The sequence below is a fragment of the Mobula hypostoma genome, unplaced genomic scaffold (genome assembly GCF_963921235.1).
Source record: "Mobula hypostoma unplaced genomic scaffold, sMobHyp1.1 scaffold_53, whole genome shotgun sequence".
NCBI lineage: Eukaryota > Metazoa > Chordata > Chondrichthyes > Myliobatiformes > Myliobatidae > Mobula > Mobula hypostoma.
This window is the reverse complement of record NW_026948211.1, coordinates 102,672-123,303: the sequence shown is the minus strand read 5'-3', so window position 1 is coordinate 123,303 and position 20,632 is coordinate 102,672. Positions and strand designations below refer to the sequence as shown.

The 20,632-nt window shown below is 47.2% G+C and overlaps 1 protein-coding gene across 5 annotated transcripts in view; it reads left to right on the top strand.

The window, feature by feature from the left end:
- The window catches only part of LOC134341857 (zinc finger protein 235-like), a 37,635-nt gene extending 18,643 nt beyond the window's left edge, over nucleotides 1-18,992 (top strand). The window contains exons 1-3 of one of the 5 annotated variants that reach the window (XM_063039792.1): nucleotides 11,866-12,416; nucleotides 12,541-12,620; nucleotides 15,968-18,992. In XM_063039792.1, the coding sequence (XP_062895862.1) occupies nucleotides 16,375-17,595 (1,221 nt within the window). In that variant the 5' untranslated portion in view covers nucleotides 11,866-12,416; nucleotides 12,541-12,620; nucleotides 15,968-16,374 and the 3' untranslated portion in view covers nucleotides 17,596-18,992. Of the gene's footprint in view, nucleotides 1-11,865; nucleotides 12,621-15,967 lie in introns of those variants that run through there. The other 4 variants (XM_063039791.1, XM_063039793.1, XM_063039794.1 and 1 more) reach the window with 4 other exon arrangements.
- The last annotated feature ends 1,640 nt before the right edge of the window (nucleotides 18,993-20,632 follow it).

Genomic DNA, 20,632 nt, shown 5'->3' with positions numbered 1-20,632 from the left:
GCGTGGTTATGTCTGCAGTAGACGTGCTGGATGCGGGTGATAATAAAACAATGGAAACGTGCCTGGATAACCCTTGGTTAACAAAGGTAGAGAGGGATACGGGCTGGATTATGGCTCTGGGAATTGGCAGAGGTCGCCATAGTCGAGCTGGGGCAGAATCTATGCAATATTGATTCCGCACTGCAATCTACAAGAAGGTAGCTCTGTCACAGCGCTGACCGCAGCGAATCTCCACTGCCAGTGTAAAAGTCATTCCGATGGCTCCACCTTTACCCGAGTTACCCAGCGGCCAAATGATCCCCACTGTCAACGCAGCTGTCAAACGCAACGAGTGACTGAAATCAACTGAGCGATCGGATACCAGGATTGTTGATGACGTCACGGCTATCAAGGACGCTCCTGCACAGAAATGGAGTTATATTTGACTCCAAGTCAATTTAATAGCGAGACACATTATAGTTAAACACATAAAACCCAGATGTACATCGCGACAGAATAACAGATTCCCGATGCGGAGAATTAGTAGTTAATGAACATTCGACCTTTAGGAATATGTGCTTTGCTTTACCTGTGTTTTTTAACCAATATTAAAAATAAAGTCCAAGGAGATTTTAACACTAGCCGCATTTCCTCTCTAAACTTAGCCTGGGTCGCTGTATAAATACAGGCGTTCGTGCAGGAACTCAGATACATGATCATGTAACCGGCTTCAGTGGCGACATAGGCAGAGTCGGTGTAATCACCTTCGTAATGCGCGTTTCCTGTGAGTCGGGTGATCTGAAAGATCACAGTGACCGACAGCCACAACAGAATGAAACTGCCGGACACACTAAAGAGTAAAATGATGGATTTCCGGCGGCCTTCCATCTCCGGATCCTTCTGTGTTTGACTGCCTTGACCGCGCAGTCCGCGGCGTACTTTACTGGCTAATAAAATGCGCCTTACCGTCAGACAGTTAAACAGGGTTATCAGAACAAAAGGTAATATAACCGTTAAAATACTCTGCAGAAAGGAGAATGCGACGCCCACAAGAGACGTAATGAACCACGAGCTCGGCTGGCAGCCCCATTGAATACCGTTAACTACACGCACAGGTTTATACTCTAATAGATACGGGACGTTCTGTAAATGCATCAGGAGCGGCACGGTTATAATGCCGGCAACAGCTGTCCTCACCGTGCAATATTTCGTTTTAAGCTTCCGACAACAGATCGCTACAAACCGATCGGCTGTGAACAGGACAGTGTACCAGACCGAGGTTTGCAGGCAGGTCGAATTGAAGTACAGGACGACCTTACAGACGGATGTATAGGACAGGAAGGATTTTGGAAACTGGTACATGACGATATGATACGCAATTACACAGACGATCATCACCAGGAGATCTGCCATTGCCATGAAAGCCATGTAGAGCGATATACATTTGGAAAGGCCGCAATTCCCTCGGAAGAGGACCACCGTTGTCAATAGGTTCGCTAGGGAAAGAGTTACAAATTGTGAGTTACAAACAGGGCGAGGAGAAGCGTTCTCGGAATGCAATGTGAAAATAATTTTCCGACAGTGATCGGCAAAATTACCGGGGAAATATGTTCCAAGAGAGAATAAAAGCTCCTCATTCAGTGAACTAAAAGGGTTTGCAGCTGAACTGCGCATTGTAACCTTGGCGATGTAACCGAGAGGGGGCAGCACTGCTCCTGGTTAAGTTGCTGCGACGTGCTCTCGATGTCACCTTGGCGATGTAACCGAGAGGGGGCAGCACTGCTCCTGGTTAAGTTGCTGGTGACGTGCTCTCGATGTCACCTTGGCGATGTAACCGAGAGGGGGCAGCACTGCTGCTCATTCGCCATCACAACCCAGAAAAATAGGGGAGATCACCATCTTCTCCCATACCTCCCTTGCGCACTACATTCCCTACCCGTGGGATCGTCATTTCAATGGCTCTTACCCTCGAAGCCCCATTCAGACACCAGCCGTAGTGAATGAGAGCCGTGACAGAGCTGAATACAGTGGCTGTAGGAGGAACGGCTGATGTGCAGTCGACAGAATCCACTCAACGGAACTTTATTATTGAGCCGGTACTGGCCCGGAGTAAGTGGGGCCGTGCCCGCTGTCGGTCATCAGCCCCAGGGTGAAACCGATGCACTCGTTCCCTCCATTTAGTCAATGAATGAGCGCAGGGCCTGGTGAACAGAATCGGACTTCACTGACTCGTCTAGTGTCGCTTGTACGCAATCTAGCTTAAACTCGAATAGTTTCCGAAACGCCTATCAATAAATAAACTCTCACTTGGATATATCCGCCATTTTTGATCATATTCATTATCATCTTAAAGATGCGACAGGGAGAAATTAATTCAAATCTCTAGCTGGACACCACATTCTTATGCTAGCTATATTTACTATAATTCGCAACTGGTACGGGAAAGGCATACAATCAAAGGTTTGATCGGAAATCCAAAAAGGGGGGAGGGAAGGAGAGGGAGAGTGGGTGTGTGTGTGTGTGTGTGTGTGTGTGTGTGTGTGTGTGTGTGAGAGAGAGAGAGAGAGAGAGAGAGAGAGTGGGGGGGGACGGAGAGAGAGAGGGAGAAAGGGAGAAAGAGTGTGTGAGAGAGAGAGAGGACAGGCAGTGAGAGAGAGAGAGTGAGAAAGCGAGAGAGAGACAGGGAGAAAGAGAAAGACAGAGAGACAGAGAGAGAGAGAGAGAGGACAGAGACAGAGAGAGAGGGAGAGAGAGAGAGAGAGGATGGAGAGAGAGAGGGAGAAAGGGAGAAAGAGCGTGAGAGAGAGAGAGGACAGACAGGGAGAGAGACAGGGAGACAGAAAGACAGAGAGACAGAGACAGAGACAGAGACAGAGAGAGGACAGAGAGAGAGAGAGAGAGATGAGAGAGACAGACAGACAGACAGACAGACAGTGAGAGAGAAAAAATTCAACTACGGCGGCAGTAGGTACAATCCGCAACGTTCCCACAAATCGTCCTGTTCCACTGCTCCTTCACCAAAAAGTTAGATCACAAAATACCTTTCAATCTGCAACAATCCCGGTATCAAATTTACGCTGACAGTGGTGAACAGCGGAGAGGATTGATCTCCCTGAATTTCAGCAGCATCGTCTATGATGAACTCTGGGGGCGGGATGGGGGGTCGGGGTGACAGTGAACTTGACCCTGCATCAGCGTGTGGAGCGGAGACGAACCGTTCAGCAGCGGTAGTCTGCCGTGTCTCCGCGCTGGGTCGGTTTCGCCGGTAAACAACACCCAGTGAAATGACTGTTAACAGAAGACCGTCCCTGACATTTCAGACAGAGGATGTGTCGACTTACCCGGAACACCGAAAGCTGCGAGAATAGGGTAAAATACAATCCTCACATGCCGGATTGTCGGTAGAGCCATTTTCGGGTGTTGTAAAAAATGTACCGCACTGCTAGCACTGAGAGCCACTCGCCTGTGTTCTGACCTCGCTGCCCTTTTATATATTAATCTATACCCCGGTGAAAAAAACACAGAGGTTGCACAATAACTCGGGTTAGTTACAGTCAGTTAACAAACAAGGCGCCGTTTCTACTTCTGTGTCCTCTCGGCACCGCGGGGAATACTTAAAGCTCAGTCCATAACACCGTCTAGTAAAGTAGACAATCAGAAAGTTTTTAAAGCTGTTCCCCGCACTCCGGATTGAAATGCCGGTCATGACCTATCACCTACTTATATTAACACACACAACATGCTGCGTTCCACCGGCATTTTATGTATGTTGCTTGAATTTCCAGCATCTGCAGATTTTCTCGTATCTCCTTCTATTGTTGCCTTCACATTCATTTTGTTTGATATTAATTGTGTGATATCTCGCTCCATATCTCTCAAAGCAAATGTTAGCTCTGAGTGAGCTCACGATTTATCCTGAAACCAATCCCACATATGAACTTTACAGCGGGCCTGCACAGTCTGCGTTATTTGCCCAGTGTCATTGTAGACCACACGGATTCCATCACCTTATTCCAACTTTGTCCAAACTTCTTCAGTCACAATGAACTCAGCAGCCCGTTGTGCGGGCATGATTGACAAGGGCAGCACGGAATGTATTGAAGTAACCCCTGCTTTTTGACATTGAAGGTTAAAAATCTCTATAATAACCTCTGTGACAAATATTACCGATACCGAATGTGCATCGGGTTTTCCGGCTCCGAATAAGGTCTCAGTAAATGACGGCGCATATTATGGATCATCACCGGCTCCTCATTTCCATCATCAGAATCGGAACCAGCATCACGTTTACTGTCTCCAGTAAATGCCGTGAAATGTGTGTGCAGTGCAATACGTCCAAAAGCACCGAAACAAACAATAAATAAATAAACAAGAGAGGGAGCGCAAAAAGAATGCAAACAGTGACGTAGTATTGTTTAATTTAGAAAAGTTTAGAAATAATTTAGAAAGCCGATGCTTGAAGAGAATAAGCTCAACTAAGATATGCGAGGCTTAGTGAGTATTTTGGTGATACTGACGACAACTCCCTGAACTTTTACAGAGCCATGGACAAGGATATGAGCAGAATATATTGGGAAGTGTTTAATTTGCGGGAGTCCCCATCATGACGCTCTGAGTCAGGACCCTGGGGATGTAAACTGGGAACGGATGTGTTCAGGGAAATGCCCAACAGAAATGTGAAGGTTGTTTCGGGCGCCCTTGCTTGGCGTTCTGGGCAGGTTTGTCCCGCTGAGGTAGGGAAAGTATGCTAACTGGAAGGGGTCACGGCTGTGACGAGATGTGGAACATCCATTCCGGAGGAAGAAAGAAGCATGCTTAAGGGTTAAGAAGCAGAGATCATCAGAGAGGATTCTGGAGAGTTACAAGGTCGCCAAGAAGGAGCCAAACAGCGGAAATTAGTGTTAGGCGTGTGCATTGGCGAGGAGGGGAACAGGAGGACGAGAGCGTAGAAACGATGAAGGATACAAGAGGAAAGAAACATGTGCCTGGTGTCGGGGGCGGCAGTGCGGGTCGGTAATGAATGCTTTGCTTCAGTATTCACCAGTGCAGAGCTTCCGGACAGATCTGATGCCGGGGACCAGCACTATTAACCCAGGACTCCATAGACCACAGAGTAGGAATCTCAGAGGGAACTTGATGAATGTGGGGGCAGCGTGAACTGCCTGTTATGCTGGAATATGTCAAGGTTTCGAAGGAAGATGCATTGGAGAATTTGAAGAGCATGAGGATAGCTAAGAACCTGAGACCGAAAGGAATATCGCACATGATACTAATGGATGCGTGGGAAGAGATTTCCTCGGCTTTGGTGATGACATGTGCGTCCTCGCTGCCCACAGGCATAGGTGCGAAGCATTGGACGGTGGGAGGTTATGACAAATATCAATATTTTGTTCAAGAAAGGTACCAGGATTAACCCTGGGAATGACCGACCAATTACTCTTACTTCAGAGATGGGCAAATTTGGGGAGAATTTCTGGAGATGACGTTTAGTAGCTCCACAAGTCTCGACACATCAACCTGTAATTGGAACTCAGTCATCGTACCCAAACGAGGAAACTAAGCAAGTGCGCATCAAATCCCCAAAACTTCAGCACAGGTGCCCCGCAGTGGTGTGTACAGAGCCACGTCTCTACTCTCTCTCTTCGCCCATGACTGCCCTCCCGCTTCTGCTACAAACTCAGTCATCATAGTCGCAGAGGTCACAACAGTGACTGGCCTCATCACAGAGGCTGATGAATCTGTATATAGAAAGGGTGAACCTCAAACTTCGACCAGCACTAAGAAGACAATAGAAATGGTAATCAACTTCAAAAATGCAAGACGTCTCGAACAAGCCCCACTATCCCTGAATGGTGAACTAATGGGGAGTGTTCAGAGGTTCAGGTTTTTGGGGATGAATATCACCGAGGAGCTCTCTCGGCCCGTCAGCAAAACCTCGTTAGCAATGAAAGCACAACAGTGACTATACTATATGAGGTGATTAGGGAGAGCTGATCTGTCTCAGAAATAGCTGGTCAACATTTTCTGTGCGATAGAGAGCAGACTGACACACGGAATGGCAGTGCTGTGCTCCAGATGCAGCGAGACAGATTGTAAACCACTCAAAGGGTTGATTAGGACGGCTCCGAACATCACTGGGGCTCAACTACTGGACTGGGAGACAATCTAACTCCGGATGCTCACGGCAGCAGTAAAGACCCATCCGATCCCTGACACTGTCTGGTTAATTTCCTGCCGTCTGGTAGGAGAGAGGGAAACATCTTCGCCAAGGCATTAGACGGAAATAACTTCATCCCGAGGGCCGTTGTTGTGCTGAATAATGCAACACCCTGCCTTGCCAATGGCCTTTGAGTGTCACTGAAATCATTTGTGTATGTAAATACAGGTTCTTTCTTGTTTTAATGAATCCGGACCGCACGCATTGCAAATATCTGTTTAGCGCGGTCTGGAGCAGCGCCGCCATTTTGTTGTCTTCAGCCATGACAATACAGTTCCATTGTATCCTATTGATTTGCCGAAGCACAGTCTGATTAGGGATAGTCGGCAGGACTTTCAGAAGAGCAGAACATGTCTCACGAAGATGACTGAATACCGTGAGGAATGGGCGAGACATATTGATTAAAACCGAGGACTGGAGGTTGTGAATATGGATTTTAGTATGGTATGTTCGCCCAACGATAAGCTCATTCGGGACGGTAGGAGACACCAGTTCCAGGGAAAATTGCCCGTGTGGATTCAGAATTGGTTTGGCCGCAGAAGGCAGAGGCTGCGGTGGTCTTCATTATAGGAAGGATGTCGAATCGTTAGAGATCGAGCAGAGGAGATTCACTGCGATGACGCCAGGATTATGAAGAGCGGTTGACCGAGCTAAGGTTTTGCTTTAGGAGGACAGAAAATGAGCTGTGATGTCGGGAAGGTGTACACAATGATAAGAGGCAGCGGTCGATTGTACAGCAAGAGATACTGTATGTTTCCCAGGCAGAAATGGCGAATACACGGAGACATAACTTTATGGAGTTGGGCGGAAGGTATTGCGGTGATGGCGGGGGCATTTCTTTGACACACTGAGGGGTGTGTACGTGTGACGCTCTGTAATCAGCGGCGTGGCGTCATTTCCGTTATGGACATTCCACAGACTCTCAGATAGGCGGGTGGATGAATGGGAAAGATGAGGGCGATGTAGTCGGAAAGGGTCAGATTGATCTTGGAATGGACTAAAACGTGGGCACAACCGAGTGTATACGATGCCACATTGCTGTATGCATTATGCGATCATGTGTTAGTGAAACGTTCAGGGTGAGTCTTGTGACCAGGTACCTGCTTACTGATGTCAGCAATGCAAAGTGTTCCGGATCTTCAGGGTCCTCAATGATGGATGCCGTCTCTTCAGACATTGCTTTCTGAATATGGTGGGAGCCTGATGCCTTTGCTGGAGCTGACTGACTTTACAACACGTTGTGGCTTTTTCCGATCTTCTGCATTAGCGCCTCCACACCTGACGGGAGGCAACAGCCCGCACACTGTCCGGGGTACATCACTAATCTTCTCAGACTTTTTCGTAATTGCATCAATTCTTCATCTCCAACTCATCACCTACAGAGCTGTGGACCCACGGGAAATGGAGGCTCCTCGGCCTTTCCTCTGCTGACCCGTCGAGGAAGACGTACCTGTTTACAGTTCAAAATACAAAGTGCATTTATTATACTCTTTCAACAATTAGATTCGTCTCCTTACAAATAACCACAAAACAAAGAAACATAGAAAATAGAACCGGTTAAGAAAGAAAATCGTCAAACACCCGACGCGCAGAGAATAAACAACAAAAAGACCAAAGCTGCAAACGATAAACTTCACCAAATAACATTTAGAACTGAAGTTCAGAAAATTGAGTCCCCCCACGGATAGGAAGCCAGGTATTGCAGCAACCGATTCAAGAACATGTCCCTGCCTCTGTTGAACGTAGCGCCGAGAAAACGTCGCGGAGCACCGAGCCGAAGCGTCCCGTCCATCGTCCAATCTGTTCCGTCGTTGAAAACGTCCGAACATCGCGTCGTTCCTCGCTTTCGGAGCCGCGCCCTGCTGCTTCGATACTCCCTCGGGCCTGGTCTCACCGCCTCGATTCCGCTCGTTCCGATCTTTCCAATTCAGCCCCACTTTAAAATCGATCTAATCTCGGATCGGTCCTCGCTGTCGGGCACGGGGCCGGTCTCTGCCTCGCCTCCGCTCGCCTCTGTTCCGCCACTTCGAATCGTCTCTAAATCCGCGCCGGCAATTGGCTCGTTCTCGGGTCTCCGACCCGGACCCCGACGGCTGGATCCGGCTTTCAAGGCAGCAGCGTCCAGCGCTTTCGAGCTTTCAGATCACACCGCATTTATGGAATGGTGACATACATCAACAGCGAATTTCAACACCTCTTTTTTGCATTGGATTTGATGAGTGTCCCACTATCAACACCCGAGGAAAGTGGACGTTGGTTCCCATTGACCAGAACGTAGCTTGGTCAGACCCGTCATGATCAATAAGAAGAGATCAGATGCTGTGGGACGTTTTGGTTTGGATGGAGGCCGAGATCGGCAAACTCTGGTCAAGTGTCCTTTCTTTGGCAAGTAAAGCGGAATGAGTCTCGGTGTCAACAGTCAGGAGGCTTCCGGTGAAATTCAGCGCAACGGTGACATCGGAAAACCCGGAGTATAATTCTTTTGATTCTTAGTTGGGGGCACTTTGTCAGCGTCAGTACAATCTGCGGCAGTTGTAGGTGATGGAGATGTCAGCGCTCTTTGTACTTGCACTCTTGCGACAAAACTGCATTTTAATCTGCCGCTTGCATGCCATTTGCGATATCAAAAGCTGACTGAAGTGAGAGCTCTGATTCTGCCGATAAGCGACGCTGAATGCGAACATCACGCCGACGACTGAGCGACCTCGTATCATAACTTCTCGAACAGCAACGTAAACACAACGTTCAGTCAGTTTTCTTAATTCAGCAACAAACGTTGCTATTGGTTCGTTTTCTAACTGAAAACGAGAGCTGAATCTAACGCGCTGCACAATATCCAATGGTTTAGGATTGTAATGCGATCAAATCTCAGAAGATCCTCATAAGATTTCGAAGAGAGCAAATCGGGATTCATCAAACTTCGGACGATATTGTGTGTTTCCGGACCACAAAAACCACGCAAGATAGTATCCTTTTGATTGGGCTCAGTGATGTTGTTTGCCGCGAATAACTAGCCAAACATTTCAATGTAAACCTTCCCGTGGTCTGTGAATCATAATATTCCTGAACTTGTCCAATGATGGTCATTGTTCAAGTGTGAACATCGATTCCAAAAGAGCGAGTGTCACAGATCCCATCCCCGTCACCACTGTTTTACTAAGAACGTTCATCGTGTCCAGTGCAGCCGAACGGGTCTGGTCGATTCGTAATCACGCAGAAAAATAAACATGTTCACACGCACAGAATTTGTAGGTCAAACGCGAATCGATTGATGGAGAAACCGGCGACATCGACAGATCCCGTCATGTCACATGACAGACTAATAACGCCCACACAGTGGATAGGACACTCCACTCTCACCTCTCTCTCTTCCTCTGTCTTCTAACCCCATTCGCCCTCTGTCTCCCCATCCCACTTCCTCTACCGCTATCTCAGCATTCTCTCCCACCCTTCTCTCTCACCTTCCATCTCGCCACCCATCTACTGTATCTCTCGATCTCTCGCTATCCCCCCTCCCTGCCTCTCGGTCTATCCCTCTCTCTACTCTACCGGCCGAGTTCCTCCCAACATCTCCTTCTCCAACCTTTCCCCGCTCCCCTCTCTCTCTCTCACCGTGAGTGTGCTCACGGTGACTTTGCTGGTAAGCTGTTTCGTGTCGCTGATGGTGTCCTGGGTTCTTGCAAACGGGGATTTCAGCAACCCCTCCAGTTTCCAGCGTCGCAGTCCCGTTGGAAATGAACGGAAAGAGATCACATTGAGAGTGCAAATGGCGGGAGTGGGTGGAAAGGGATGGGGTCCACGGGGGGTGAGGATGATGGTAGTGAATGAGAAGGGGTGCGATCCCATTGGAAGTTCGAGTCCGCTCCCCTCTCACTCTCCCTGTGATGACAGGTTGCAGCTGGTCACCACACCGTGGGAGAAGAGATTTCCCTTGAATTTCACAGAATCATAGAACTCTACAGCACGTTACAGGCCCTTCGGCCCGCAGTGTTGTGCCGACCACGTAACCTACTCCAGAAACTGCCTAGAATTACCCTCCCGCATCGCCCTCTATTTTTCTAGGCTCCATGTACTATCTAACATCTATGTAATATCTAAGAGTCTCTTAAAAGACCCTATTGTATCCGCCTCTAGCACTGTCGCTGGCAGTGCTGTCCACACACACACCACTTAGCTCCGACATCTGCTCTGTACCTACTTCCAAGCAAGTTAAAACTCTGCCCCCTCGTGTTCAGCCGGTTCGGCGGGTGGAGCGAGGGCAGTGCGTGCAGTCCTTCGGTGAAATGATATCGTATCCGTTAAATAGGGGCCGTGGACAATTCCGATTTGATGGAGAGGGACGTGAAAGTACACAGGAACATCTGGAGAAATGTCTGAAACGCCCGTTCGCTGCTCTCGTTACTGCTCGATCGTGAATCTTCCGGAGGGAAGGCCTCAAAACCCTCGGCTTTGCCTGCTGTTGGCGACCGAGATAGAGGTCGAATCGCTCGGATAGAGATGATACTCGGAACTCGGTGTCGGAAAGCTGATCGGAGGCTCGAAGTTTTCGGACGACTCGGAGTCGGACTGTGGTCGGGCATGGCAGGGAGAGTTTTTTCTTCCTTCTCCCGTCTGCGTGAGATGTGGGACATTTGAGAGACTTTGAACTTTTTATTGTGCTCATTGACTTCTTCATCAGGTTATGGTATTGTTGCACTGTTGTAACTATATGTTATAATTGTGATTTTGTTAGATTTTTCACTCTTGTTCTGTCCTGTGTTTTGTGATATCACACTGGAGGAAATATTGTATCATTTCTTAATGCATGCATTACTAAATGACAATGAAAGAGGACTGTCTGTCTTCATAATCTAAATCTAAAGCCCTAGGAACAAGCCTGTGGCTATCCACATGACCAATGTCTCTCATCATCCCGTACACCTGCATGAATTTCCTGCATATTTTTCTCCAGACTGAATAAGACGATAAGCTCACTGTGCTTTTGACGTCCTTCAGGGCTCTGGATGAAGTTGGTTAAACTCCTTCCTCCCCGCTCTTTTCAACGTTTTGTGTGATTTTCACTCATTTCAAAGGACTGTGTCTGAGACAGCTGGGTTGTTGCAATGCACCTCTAAAGTCTGACAGCAGACTAGTGAGTGAATCTTCGATGGAGCAGAGTCAGAAATCAAAGCCTGAATCAGGGCTTTGGGGCTCCTGAAAGAGATGGCACCTAGAGTTTACCAGGAGGAGCAGGAAGAGGAATCAGACTGGTAGGATGTGGCTGCAAATGAAAGATCAGAAACATTTTCAAACAGTTTGAAAAAAAAAGGTGGTTAATTTCTGCAGAATACTGGAGGAAATCAACAGATCTGGCTGCAAATGCGGAGAGGAATAAATAGACAACATTTATGCTGAGCCCCTTCAGCATGTATAGACTGTGTACTCCTCTGCTTTGTAGCTGCCTGAACTGCGGAGTTCCTCCAGCATTTTGTGTGTGCGTCTCTGTACCGTATTTCCAGCAACTGCAGAATCTCGTGTTTTATATCTACACTTGTAAGAGGATTGTACTTTGGCATTAGATACACGTTGATATTGAGTATATTGTTTATGGGAAACGCTTTCTGCGTTAAAACAGCTGCTGAATTTTCTATGCACACACACACACACACACACAAACTGAGCTACGGACATGGAACTGGTGCTTGCAGAAACTTTTAATGGCACCGTGATTACCCATAAATCCCTGCGTTACAAATATCGCCGTCGCCGAAGCACCGATCAAATGCGCAGGCGTCAGCGCTGTGTCGTTGCCGAATATCACGCATGCGCGCAGTACACGCTAGGCCTCAGCAGACCGACAGCAGGTAAGAGCGCGTCTCCGGGGATCAGGGGGAAAGTGAGGGGAGACATGGAAAGGGGAGAGCGGAGGGTGAGGGACAATTACTGTGAGCTCCGGGCTCCGTGACCCGCAATCCCGGGACAGTCCTGCTCTCTTCCCTCTCTCTCAGCCCCACCATCCGTACACGGGCCCCGGGGAGCTTCCGGCTGATGAGGGAATGGGAACCGATGGATCTCTCAGACAGAGCTGAGCTCCAGCTGTCTAAATGCAAGGATCGGGAACTCGGAGAAAGGGAACAAAATCTTTTACATCAGCTGTTGAGAAAATCACCTTTGTTCTGCTTCCAGTCACAAACAAGAGAAAATCTGCAGAGAGGCACAGTTTTAAGGTGCTTGGAAGCAGGTACGAGGGAGATGTCAGGGGTGTTGTGTTCTTTATACGTACCGTGCGTTACTAATAACAAACTATATTCTGGCAGAATTGAACTTTTATTTAACAGCAACAAAACCACGTTTTACACTGCCAGGCTTCTGGATCATTCTTCATTTCTGCGCATGCTGGGAACTCTGTCCAGTCACGTCCTGACACGTGATATCAGCTGAAGGGGTGAGTTTTTTTTTACACAGTGTGGTGAGTGCGTGGAATGGGTTGCCGGCCACTGTGATGAAGCCGGATACAATAGGGTCTTTTAAGAGGCTCCTGGATAGGTACATGGTGCGTAGAAAAATAGAGGGCTATGGGGAACTCCAGATAATTTCTAAAGTAAGTAGTGTTCGGCACAGCACTGTGGGCCGAAGGGCCTGTATTGTGCTGTATTGTATTGTGTTGTATAAATGGGGAAGTCACTTACCCATGACCTCTGGTTGTCATCCCACCCAACATCAGTGGAAAAAGCTGCTTGCATTTACCCCATCTATACCCTCATACCTTTTTATATTTCCAACAAATCGTCAAAGCAATGTATAATTTCCTTGTTTATGTTTAGAGCCTTTTTTGGATGTATAAGATGATGAGGGGCATTGATGGTGTGGAGAGCCAGAGGATTCGTTCCCAGGGCTGAAATGGCTAACACGAGGGGCATAGTTTTAAGGTGCTTGGAAATAGATACCGAGGGGATGTCAGGGATAAGTTTTTTACACAGACGGTGGTGGGTACATGAAGGTTGTAAAAGAGGTTGAAAGAGTTCAGAGAAAATTCACAAGGCTGTTGCCAGGTCTGGAGGACTTGTATATTAGGAAAGATTGAACAGGTCAGGACTTTATTCCTTGGAACATGGAAGATTGAGGGGAGATTTGATGGAGGTATACCACTATTATGAGGGGTATAGATAGGGTAAATGCAAGCTGGCTTTTACCACTGAGATGGGGTGGGACGACAATCAGAGACCATGGGTTAAGGGTGAAAGGTGAAACGTTAAGGGGAACATGAGGGGAAACTTCTTCACACAGACGGTCATCCGGGTGTGGAATGAGCAGCCAGCACAAGTGGTGCATGTGAGCTCAATTTCAACATTTAAGAGGTTTGCATAGGTACCTGGCTGGTAGGGGTATGGGGGTGGGCAGTTTAAATAATTCAGCACAAACCAGATGGCCCAAAGGGCCTGTTTCTGTGTTGTAATTTTCGATGACTCTGACAAGAACCTGAAATAATACAAAAATTCACTCTAAGTCCTTTTAACGGCTGTGCAGACCAACCATTCATCTCAGCAGGAATTTTTTATATAGCGTTAAAACTGTGGCACTTTTAAGTTAATAATACATAAAAGAAAATCCCAGATGCATGACAAGAAAGACAACTTGCCTGATACTTTTCGATGATTTTAAGTTCCCTGGCCCCCACCGCTTTATTTTCACCATGGATGTCCAGTCCTTATATACTTCCATCCCCCATCAGGAAGGTCTCAAAGCTCTACGCTTCTTTTTGGATTCCAGACCTAATCAGTTCCCCTCTACCACCACTCTGCTCCGTCTAGCGGAATTAGTCCTTACTCTTAATAATTTCTCATTTGGCTCCTCCCATTTCCTCCAAACTAAAGGTGTAGCTATGGGCACCCGTATGGGTCCTAGCTATGCCTGCCTTTTTGTTGGGTTTGTGGAACAATCTATGTTCCGTGCCTATTCTGGTATCTGTCCCCCACTTTTCCTTCGCTACATCGACGACTGCATTGGCGCTGCTTCCTGCACGCATGCAGAACTCGTTGACTTTATTAACTTTGCCTCCAACTTTCACCCTGCCCTCAAGTTTACCTGGTCCATTTCTGACACCTCCCTCCCCTTTCTAGATCTTTCTGTCTCTGTCTCTGGAGACAGCTTATCCACTGATGTCTACTATAAGCCTACTGACTCTCACAACTATCTGGACTATTCCTCTTCTCACCCTGTCTCTTGCAAAAACGCCATCCCCTTCTCGCAATTCCTCCGCCTCCGCCGCATCTGCTCTCAGGATGAGGCTTTTCATTCTAGGACGAGGGAGATGTCTTCATTTTTTAAAGAAAGGGGCTTCCCTTCCTCCACTATCAACTCTGCTCTTAAACGCATCTCCCCCATTTCACGTACATCTGCTCTCACTCCATCCTCCCACCACCCCACTAGGAATAGGGTTCCCCTGGTCCTCACCTACCACCCCACCAGCCTCCGGGTCCAACATATTATTCTCCGTAACTTCCGCCACCTCCAACGGGATCCCACCACTAAGCATATCTTTCCCTCCCCGCCTCTCTCTGCATTCCGCAGGGATCGCTCCCTACACAACTCCCTTGTCCATTCGTCCCCCCCATCCCTCCCCACTGATCTCCCTGCTGGCACTTATCCGTGTAAGCGGAACAAGTGCTACACATGCCCTTACACTTCCTCCCTTACCACCATTCAGGGCCCCAAACAGTCCTTCCAGGTGAGGCATCACTTCACCTGTGAGTCGACTGGGGTGATATACTGCGTCCGGTGCTCCCGATGTGGCCTTTTATATATTGGTGAGACCCGACGCAGACTGGGAGACCGCTTTGCTGAACATCTACGCTCTGTCCGCCAGAGAAAGCAGGATCTCCCAGTGGCCACACATTTTAATTCCACATCCCATTCCCATTCTGACATGTCTATCCACGGCCTCCTCTACTGTAAAGATGAAGCCACACTCAGGTTGGAGGAACAACAACTTATATTCCGTCTGGGTAGCCTCCAACCTGATGGCATGAACATTGACTTCTCTAACTTCCGCTAGGCCCCACCTCCCCCTCGTACCCCATCTGTTACTCTTTTTAATGCACACATTCTTTCTCTCGCTCTCCTTTTTCTCCCTCTGTCCCTCTGAATATACCTCTTGCCCATCCTCTGGGTCACCCCCCCCCGTCTTTCTTCCCGGACCTCCTGTCCCATGATCCTCTCGTATCCCCTTCTGCCTATCACCTGTTCAGCTCTCGGCTCCATCCCTCCCCCTCCTGTCTTCTTCTATCATTTTGCATCTCCCCCTCCCCCTCCAGCTTTCAAATCCCTTACTCACTCTTCCTTCAGTTAGTCCTGACGAAGGGTCTCGGCCTGAAACGTCGACTGTACCTCTTCCTATAGATGCTGCTTGGCCTGCTGCGTTCACCAGCAACTTTGATGTATGTTGCTTGAATTTCCAGCATCTGCAGAGTTCCTGTTGTTTGCCTGATACTCTTTAGGTTACTGTGGGGCCAGGCATCCATGCTGCTCACCAATGGAGAGAGTCAAACTGTGCCAAGGAACAAATTGGAGACGGCAGAAATGCCCCATTCTTATAGAGACAGGAACAGCATCAGGGAATTGATGGCCATTCCAGATAGCAGCACTGTGCCCAGTTAGGAGATGATTTCTCTCTCCAACTTGGGTTGAACCTCACTGTAACAGTGTGATGCCAGATCACACCTTGAAAACTCAAGTAATTTCATCTGAAATTTCGTCCTAACCCATTGTTGGATTTTGTAAATCTTTTTACAGGTTAAAAACGAGAAGGAATTTAGCTCCTAGGATCTCAAACACGGCACGCCAGTTTTGCTGTCTCTGTCCAGATGTTTGAGAAGTGGAGCAAGGGATCCAATCGACCATCCTTCCTGCTCAGACTGTGGGGAGGAATTCACTTGGTCATCTGACTGACTGGCACACCCGTCATTTTACACAGGGGAAAGGCCGTTCACCTGCTCAGACAGTGGGAGTGGATTCACTCGGTTATATCAATTGAAGGTACATCAGCAAGTTCACACTGGACAAGGCCATTCATCTGATCTGTGTGTGAGAAGGGATTCAGTCGGTCATCCCACCTGTGGACACACCAGGCAATTCACACTGGGTAGAGGCTGGTCATCTGCTGAATTTGTGGGAAAGGATTCACTCGGTCATCTGACCTAATGGCTCACCAGCGAGTTCACACTGGGGAGAAACCGTTCACCTGCTCAGACTGTGGGAAGAGTTTCACTAATTCATCCACCCTACGGAGCCATCAGCGAGTTCACACTGGGGAGAAGCCATTCACCTGCTCAGTCTGTGGGAAGGGATTCACTCAGTCATCCACCCTACGGAGCCATCAGCGAGTTCACACTGGGGAGAAGCCATTCACCTGCTCAGTCTGTGGGAAGAGATTCACTCAGTCATCCAACCTACAGAGTCATCAGCGAATTCATACTGGGGAGAAGCCGTTTACCTGCTCAGAATGTGGGAAGAGATTTGCTAAGTTATCCAGCCTACAGATTCATCAGCGAGTTCACACTGGGGAGAAGCCGTTCACCTGCTCAGTCTGTGGGAAGGGATTCACTAATTCATCTTCCCTACAGAGTCATCAGCGAGTTCACACTGGGGAGAAGCCGTTCACCTGCTCAGAATGTGGGAAGAGATTCACTCAGTCATTCCACCTACAGAGTCATCAGCGAGTTCACACTGGGGAGAAACCATTCACCTGCTTAGAATGTGGGAAAGGATTCAGTCAGTCATCCAGACTACTGGCACATCAGTCAGTTCACAATGGGGAGTGGCCGTTCACCTGCTCAGAATGTGGGAAGGGATTCACTTGCTCGTCTAAGCTAATGGCTCACCAGCGAGTTCACACTGGAGAGATGCTGTTCACTTGCTCAGTCTCTGAGAAGAGATTCACTCAGTCATACAACCTAGTGGCACATCAGCAAGGTCACACTGGGGAGAAGCCGTTCACCTGCTCAGTCTGTGGGAAGAGATTTACTCAGTCGTCCCTCCTGCAGAGTCATCAGCGAGTTCACACTGGGGAGAGGCCGTTCACCTGCTCAATCTGTGGGAAGAGATTCACTCACCCATCCACCCTACAGAATCATCAGCGAGTTCACACTGGGGAGAAGCCATTCGCCTGCTTAGTCTGTGGGAAAAGATTCACCCAATCATCCACCCTACAGAATCATCAGCGAGTTCACACTGGGGAGAGGCCGTTCACCTGCTCAGTCTGTGGGAAGAGATTCACTCAGTCATCCAACCTACAGAGTCATCAGCGAGTTCACACTGGGGAGAAGCCGTTCACCAGCTCGGAATGTGGGAAAGGATTCACTCAGTCATCCCACCTACTGGCACACCAGTCAGTTCACAATGGGGAGTGGCCATTGTTATGAATCCCCAGATTTCGTTTGCTGTGGACTGTCATTTTGAGAGAGAGAGAGAGATTAAGAATGGAAATCAGTCTGACTTGCAGCTTGTTTAGTTTTAAACAAGCACACAGATACTCAGTCAGACGGAGATGAAGGAAGATAAATGGAAGGTTCAAAACAAGGGAACTAGTGGCCAAGGGTCACTGTTTCGAACTTTCCTCTGCCCACAAGGGTGGGTTAGTTATCCATTCAGCATACATTGAATGTGTGGTTGTCACCTCGTTTGATCCATAGGAGTGGATCTGATTTGGGGTATCCTGTGAAGACCACTTATGTGTTAACCCTTGCCTGGGTGTGGTGTGGAAATTCACTTGAAGACGATACCCCTTGTGACAAGTCACTTTTGGTGATAATTTGTATGTGGATTTGGAACGACGACAGATAAAATCTACAGCGACTGTTCCCTCATTTTACCACCATGGATGCTGTGGAATTCAACGTTATTGCCTTCTCTCGACATTTACCCTGGATTACAAATATCTCTCTCTCCTCAACTATTCTGTTGTTGAACTGAACTTTCATAGTTTACCATCTCAAGACTCCAAGCCTTGTTTCCCCTGAGCTCAATAGTTTGGGAGTTATATTTACCCACATATATACACATAACACTGTTAATTTTTGTTTATCTTGCTTAAGTTACTATATTGTTAGTAGGTACTAATAAAGATAGTGGATGTAACATCAAAAACAGACTCTAGGTGTAGTCTATTGCTGCTGACTCATTTCTAAAGTGTTACGGGACAAAATTGGGGCCTGCATCCGATATAGGGAAATATTTGGAGGCGTATTGATTAATTATCGATTTCATTGGAGAAATCCCTTTTGATTTATTTGTGTGTGGAAAATCAGCAGCAATGGATGTTGATAGATTTCTGGAAGCGCCAACCTCTAAGGCACTAAAGGACACCAGAAGGATTGAGTTGTTGAGTATTGTTAAATGGTTAAAACTTGCTAAGGTGAAATCGACAATGAGGAGGTCACAGATGCAGAGGATAATAGTTGAACATTATGTATCTGAGGGTGTGTTTAAAGTGGAGGAGTTGGAGGTGTTTCCTGAAAGTAAACCTAGTGAGCTTGGGCTCCCGTACAAGTTAGAAAAATTGAAGATGGAGGCTGTGGAAAGGCAGAGGCAGGTTGAGGCTGGAGAGGCAGGAAAACAGAGAGAAGAGGCAGAAAAACAGGGAGGAAGCAGAAAGACAGAGGCTGTTCGAGCTGGAAAAGATAGAGAGATTGCAGCAAAGGGAACTAGCATTAGACTCTGGTGATAAGTTTGAGGGCAGTCAGGATGTTAAATTGGTACCTCCATTTGACGATGCAGAGGTTGACAAATACTTTCAGCATTTTGATAAGGTTGCTCAGAGTTTAAAGTGGCAAAAAGAGGGTTGGCCTGTTCTCTTACAAAGTGTAATTAAGGAGAAGGCTCAGCAAGCCTATTCTGCTTTGACAGTTGATGAAGCAGCTGATTATGACATGGTGAAACAGACTGTGCTCCAGGCTTATGAGTTGGTCCCAGAAGCATACAGGCAAAAGTTTAGAAATTCGAGGAAACCTGTGAACCAGACTTATATGGAATTTGCTTATGAGAAGTTTGTGTGTTTTGACCACTGGTGCACATATAAAAATGTAAATGATGATTTTAACAGCTTGAAAGAGTTGGTTTTAATTGAAGAATTCAAAAGGTGCATCCGTGGTGACATAAAGATGTATTTAGATGAAAAGGATGCTGCCATTTTGCAGGAGTCTGCTGGATTAGCAGATGAGTTTGCTTTAACCCACAAGGTTATGTTTACCCCGAGTAAGAGTTTCCAAAAGAGTAGCAGGGATAACCAGGGTAAACTAGAAATTAAAGCTGGGACTAGCGACAAGGGTAAGGATGAAGGTAAGCAGTTGAAGGAGAAATATTCTGGTCTCTCTTGTTACTATTGTAAGAAAGCTGGTCATGTGATGGCTAATTGTTCTGTCCTGAAGAAGAAAAAGGAAAAGGAGGCAGTCCCAAATACCTCTGATTTGTATGTTGAAGCACCTATAAACCCACACGGTTCTGAACATTCTGTTGCGGCTCAGTTAAGGACTGAGAGGTCGGACCAAGTTAAAAAGGGATTTGATCATTTTATGTCAGATGGGTTTGTATTAGTAATGGAAGGGTCAACCCTGGTACCAGTGAAAATTCTTTGAGATACTGGGGCTTCTCAATCACTTGTATTAGACAGCATTCTAAAGTTTGGTGATGAGACTGAGATAGGTGAGGTAAATATTATTAGAGGCATTGGGGGCAGCATTGTTTCTGTTCCATTGCACAAGGTGACTTTACAGTCAGGGTTAGTTTCCGGACCTGTTAAGAATGGATTTAGCTCCAGTTTTCAGGTGGAAGATGTTACTTTGCTGTTAGGGAATGACATGGCAGATGGTAAAGTTGTTCCTGCAGTGCAGTTGACAACTAAACCAACCACTGACGACCCACAGATGGATTTTCACATTTATCACAGTAACTCGAAGTATGGCTAAAAAGTCTGCCAATGCAGACGGTTCTGTGCAGCATGATTCTGATACCCATGATAGCCAAAATCAGGATTCAGGTTATGATGACTTGTCGGGGACTTTTCTGCCTTCATTGTTTCAACAGGATTCAGGTAGTAAGTCTGATGAGAAAGATTTATCCCTGTCTAGGAAGGAGTTTATAGCAGAACAGAACCGAGACCTTGAGATTGAAGCTTTATAAGAAACATCTTCTCAGATGATGAGATTAAGAAAATGACAGTAGGGTATTATCTCAAGGATGGAGTGTTAATGAGGAAGTGGAGGCCACCTGCTGTACCTGCGAGTGAGGAATGGGCAATTATTCCTAAAGTTTATGGGACTGAAATTTTAACTTTGGCCCACAGTATGCCCATAGGTGGCCATTTTGGCATGAATAAAACTGTAAACAGGATTATGAAAGAATTTTACTGGCCGAATTTGAGGAAAGATATTGTGACCTTTTGCAGAACCTATCACACTTGTC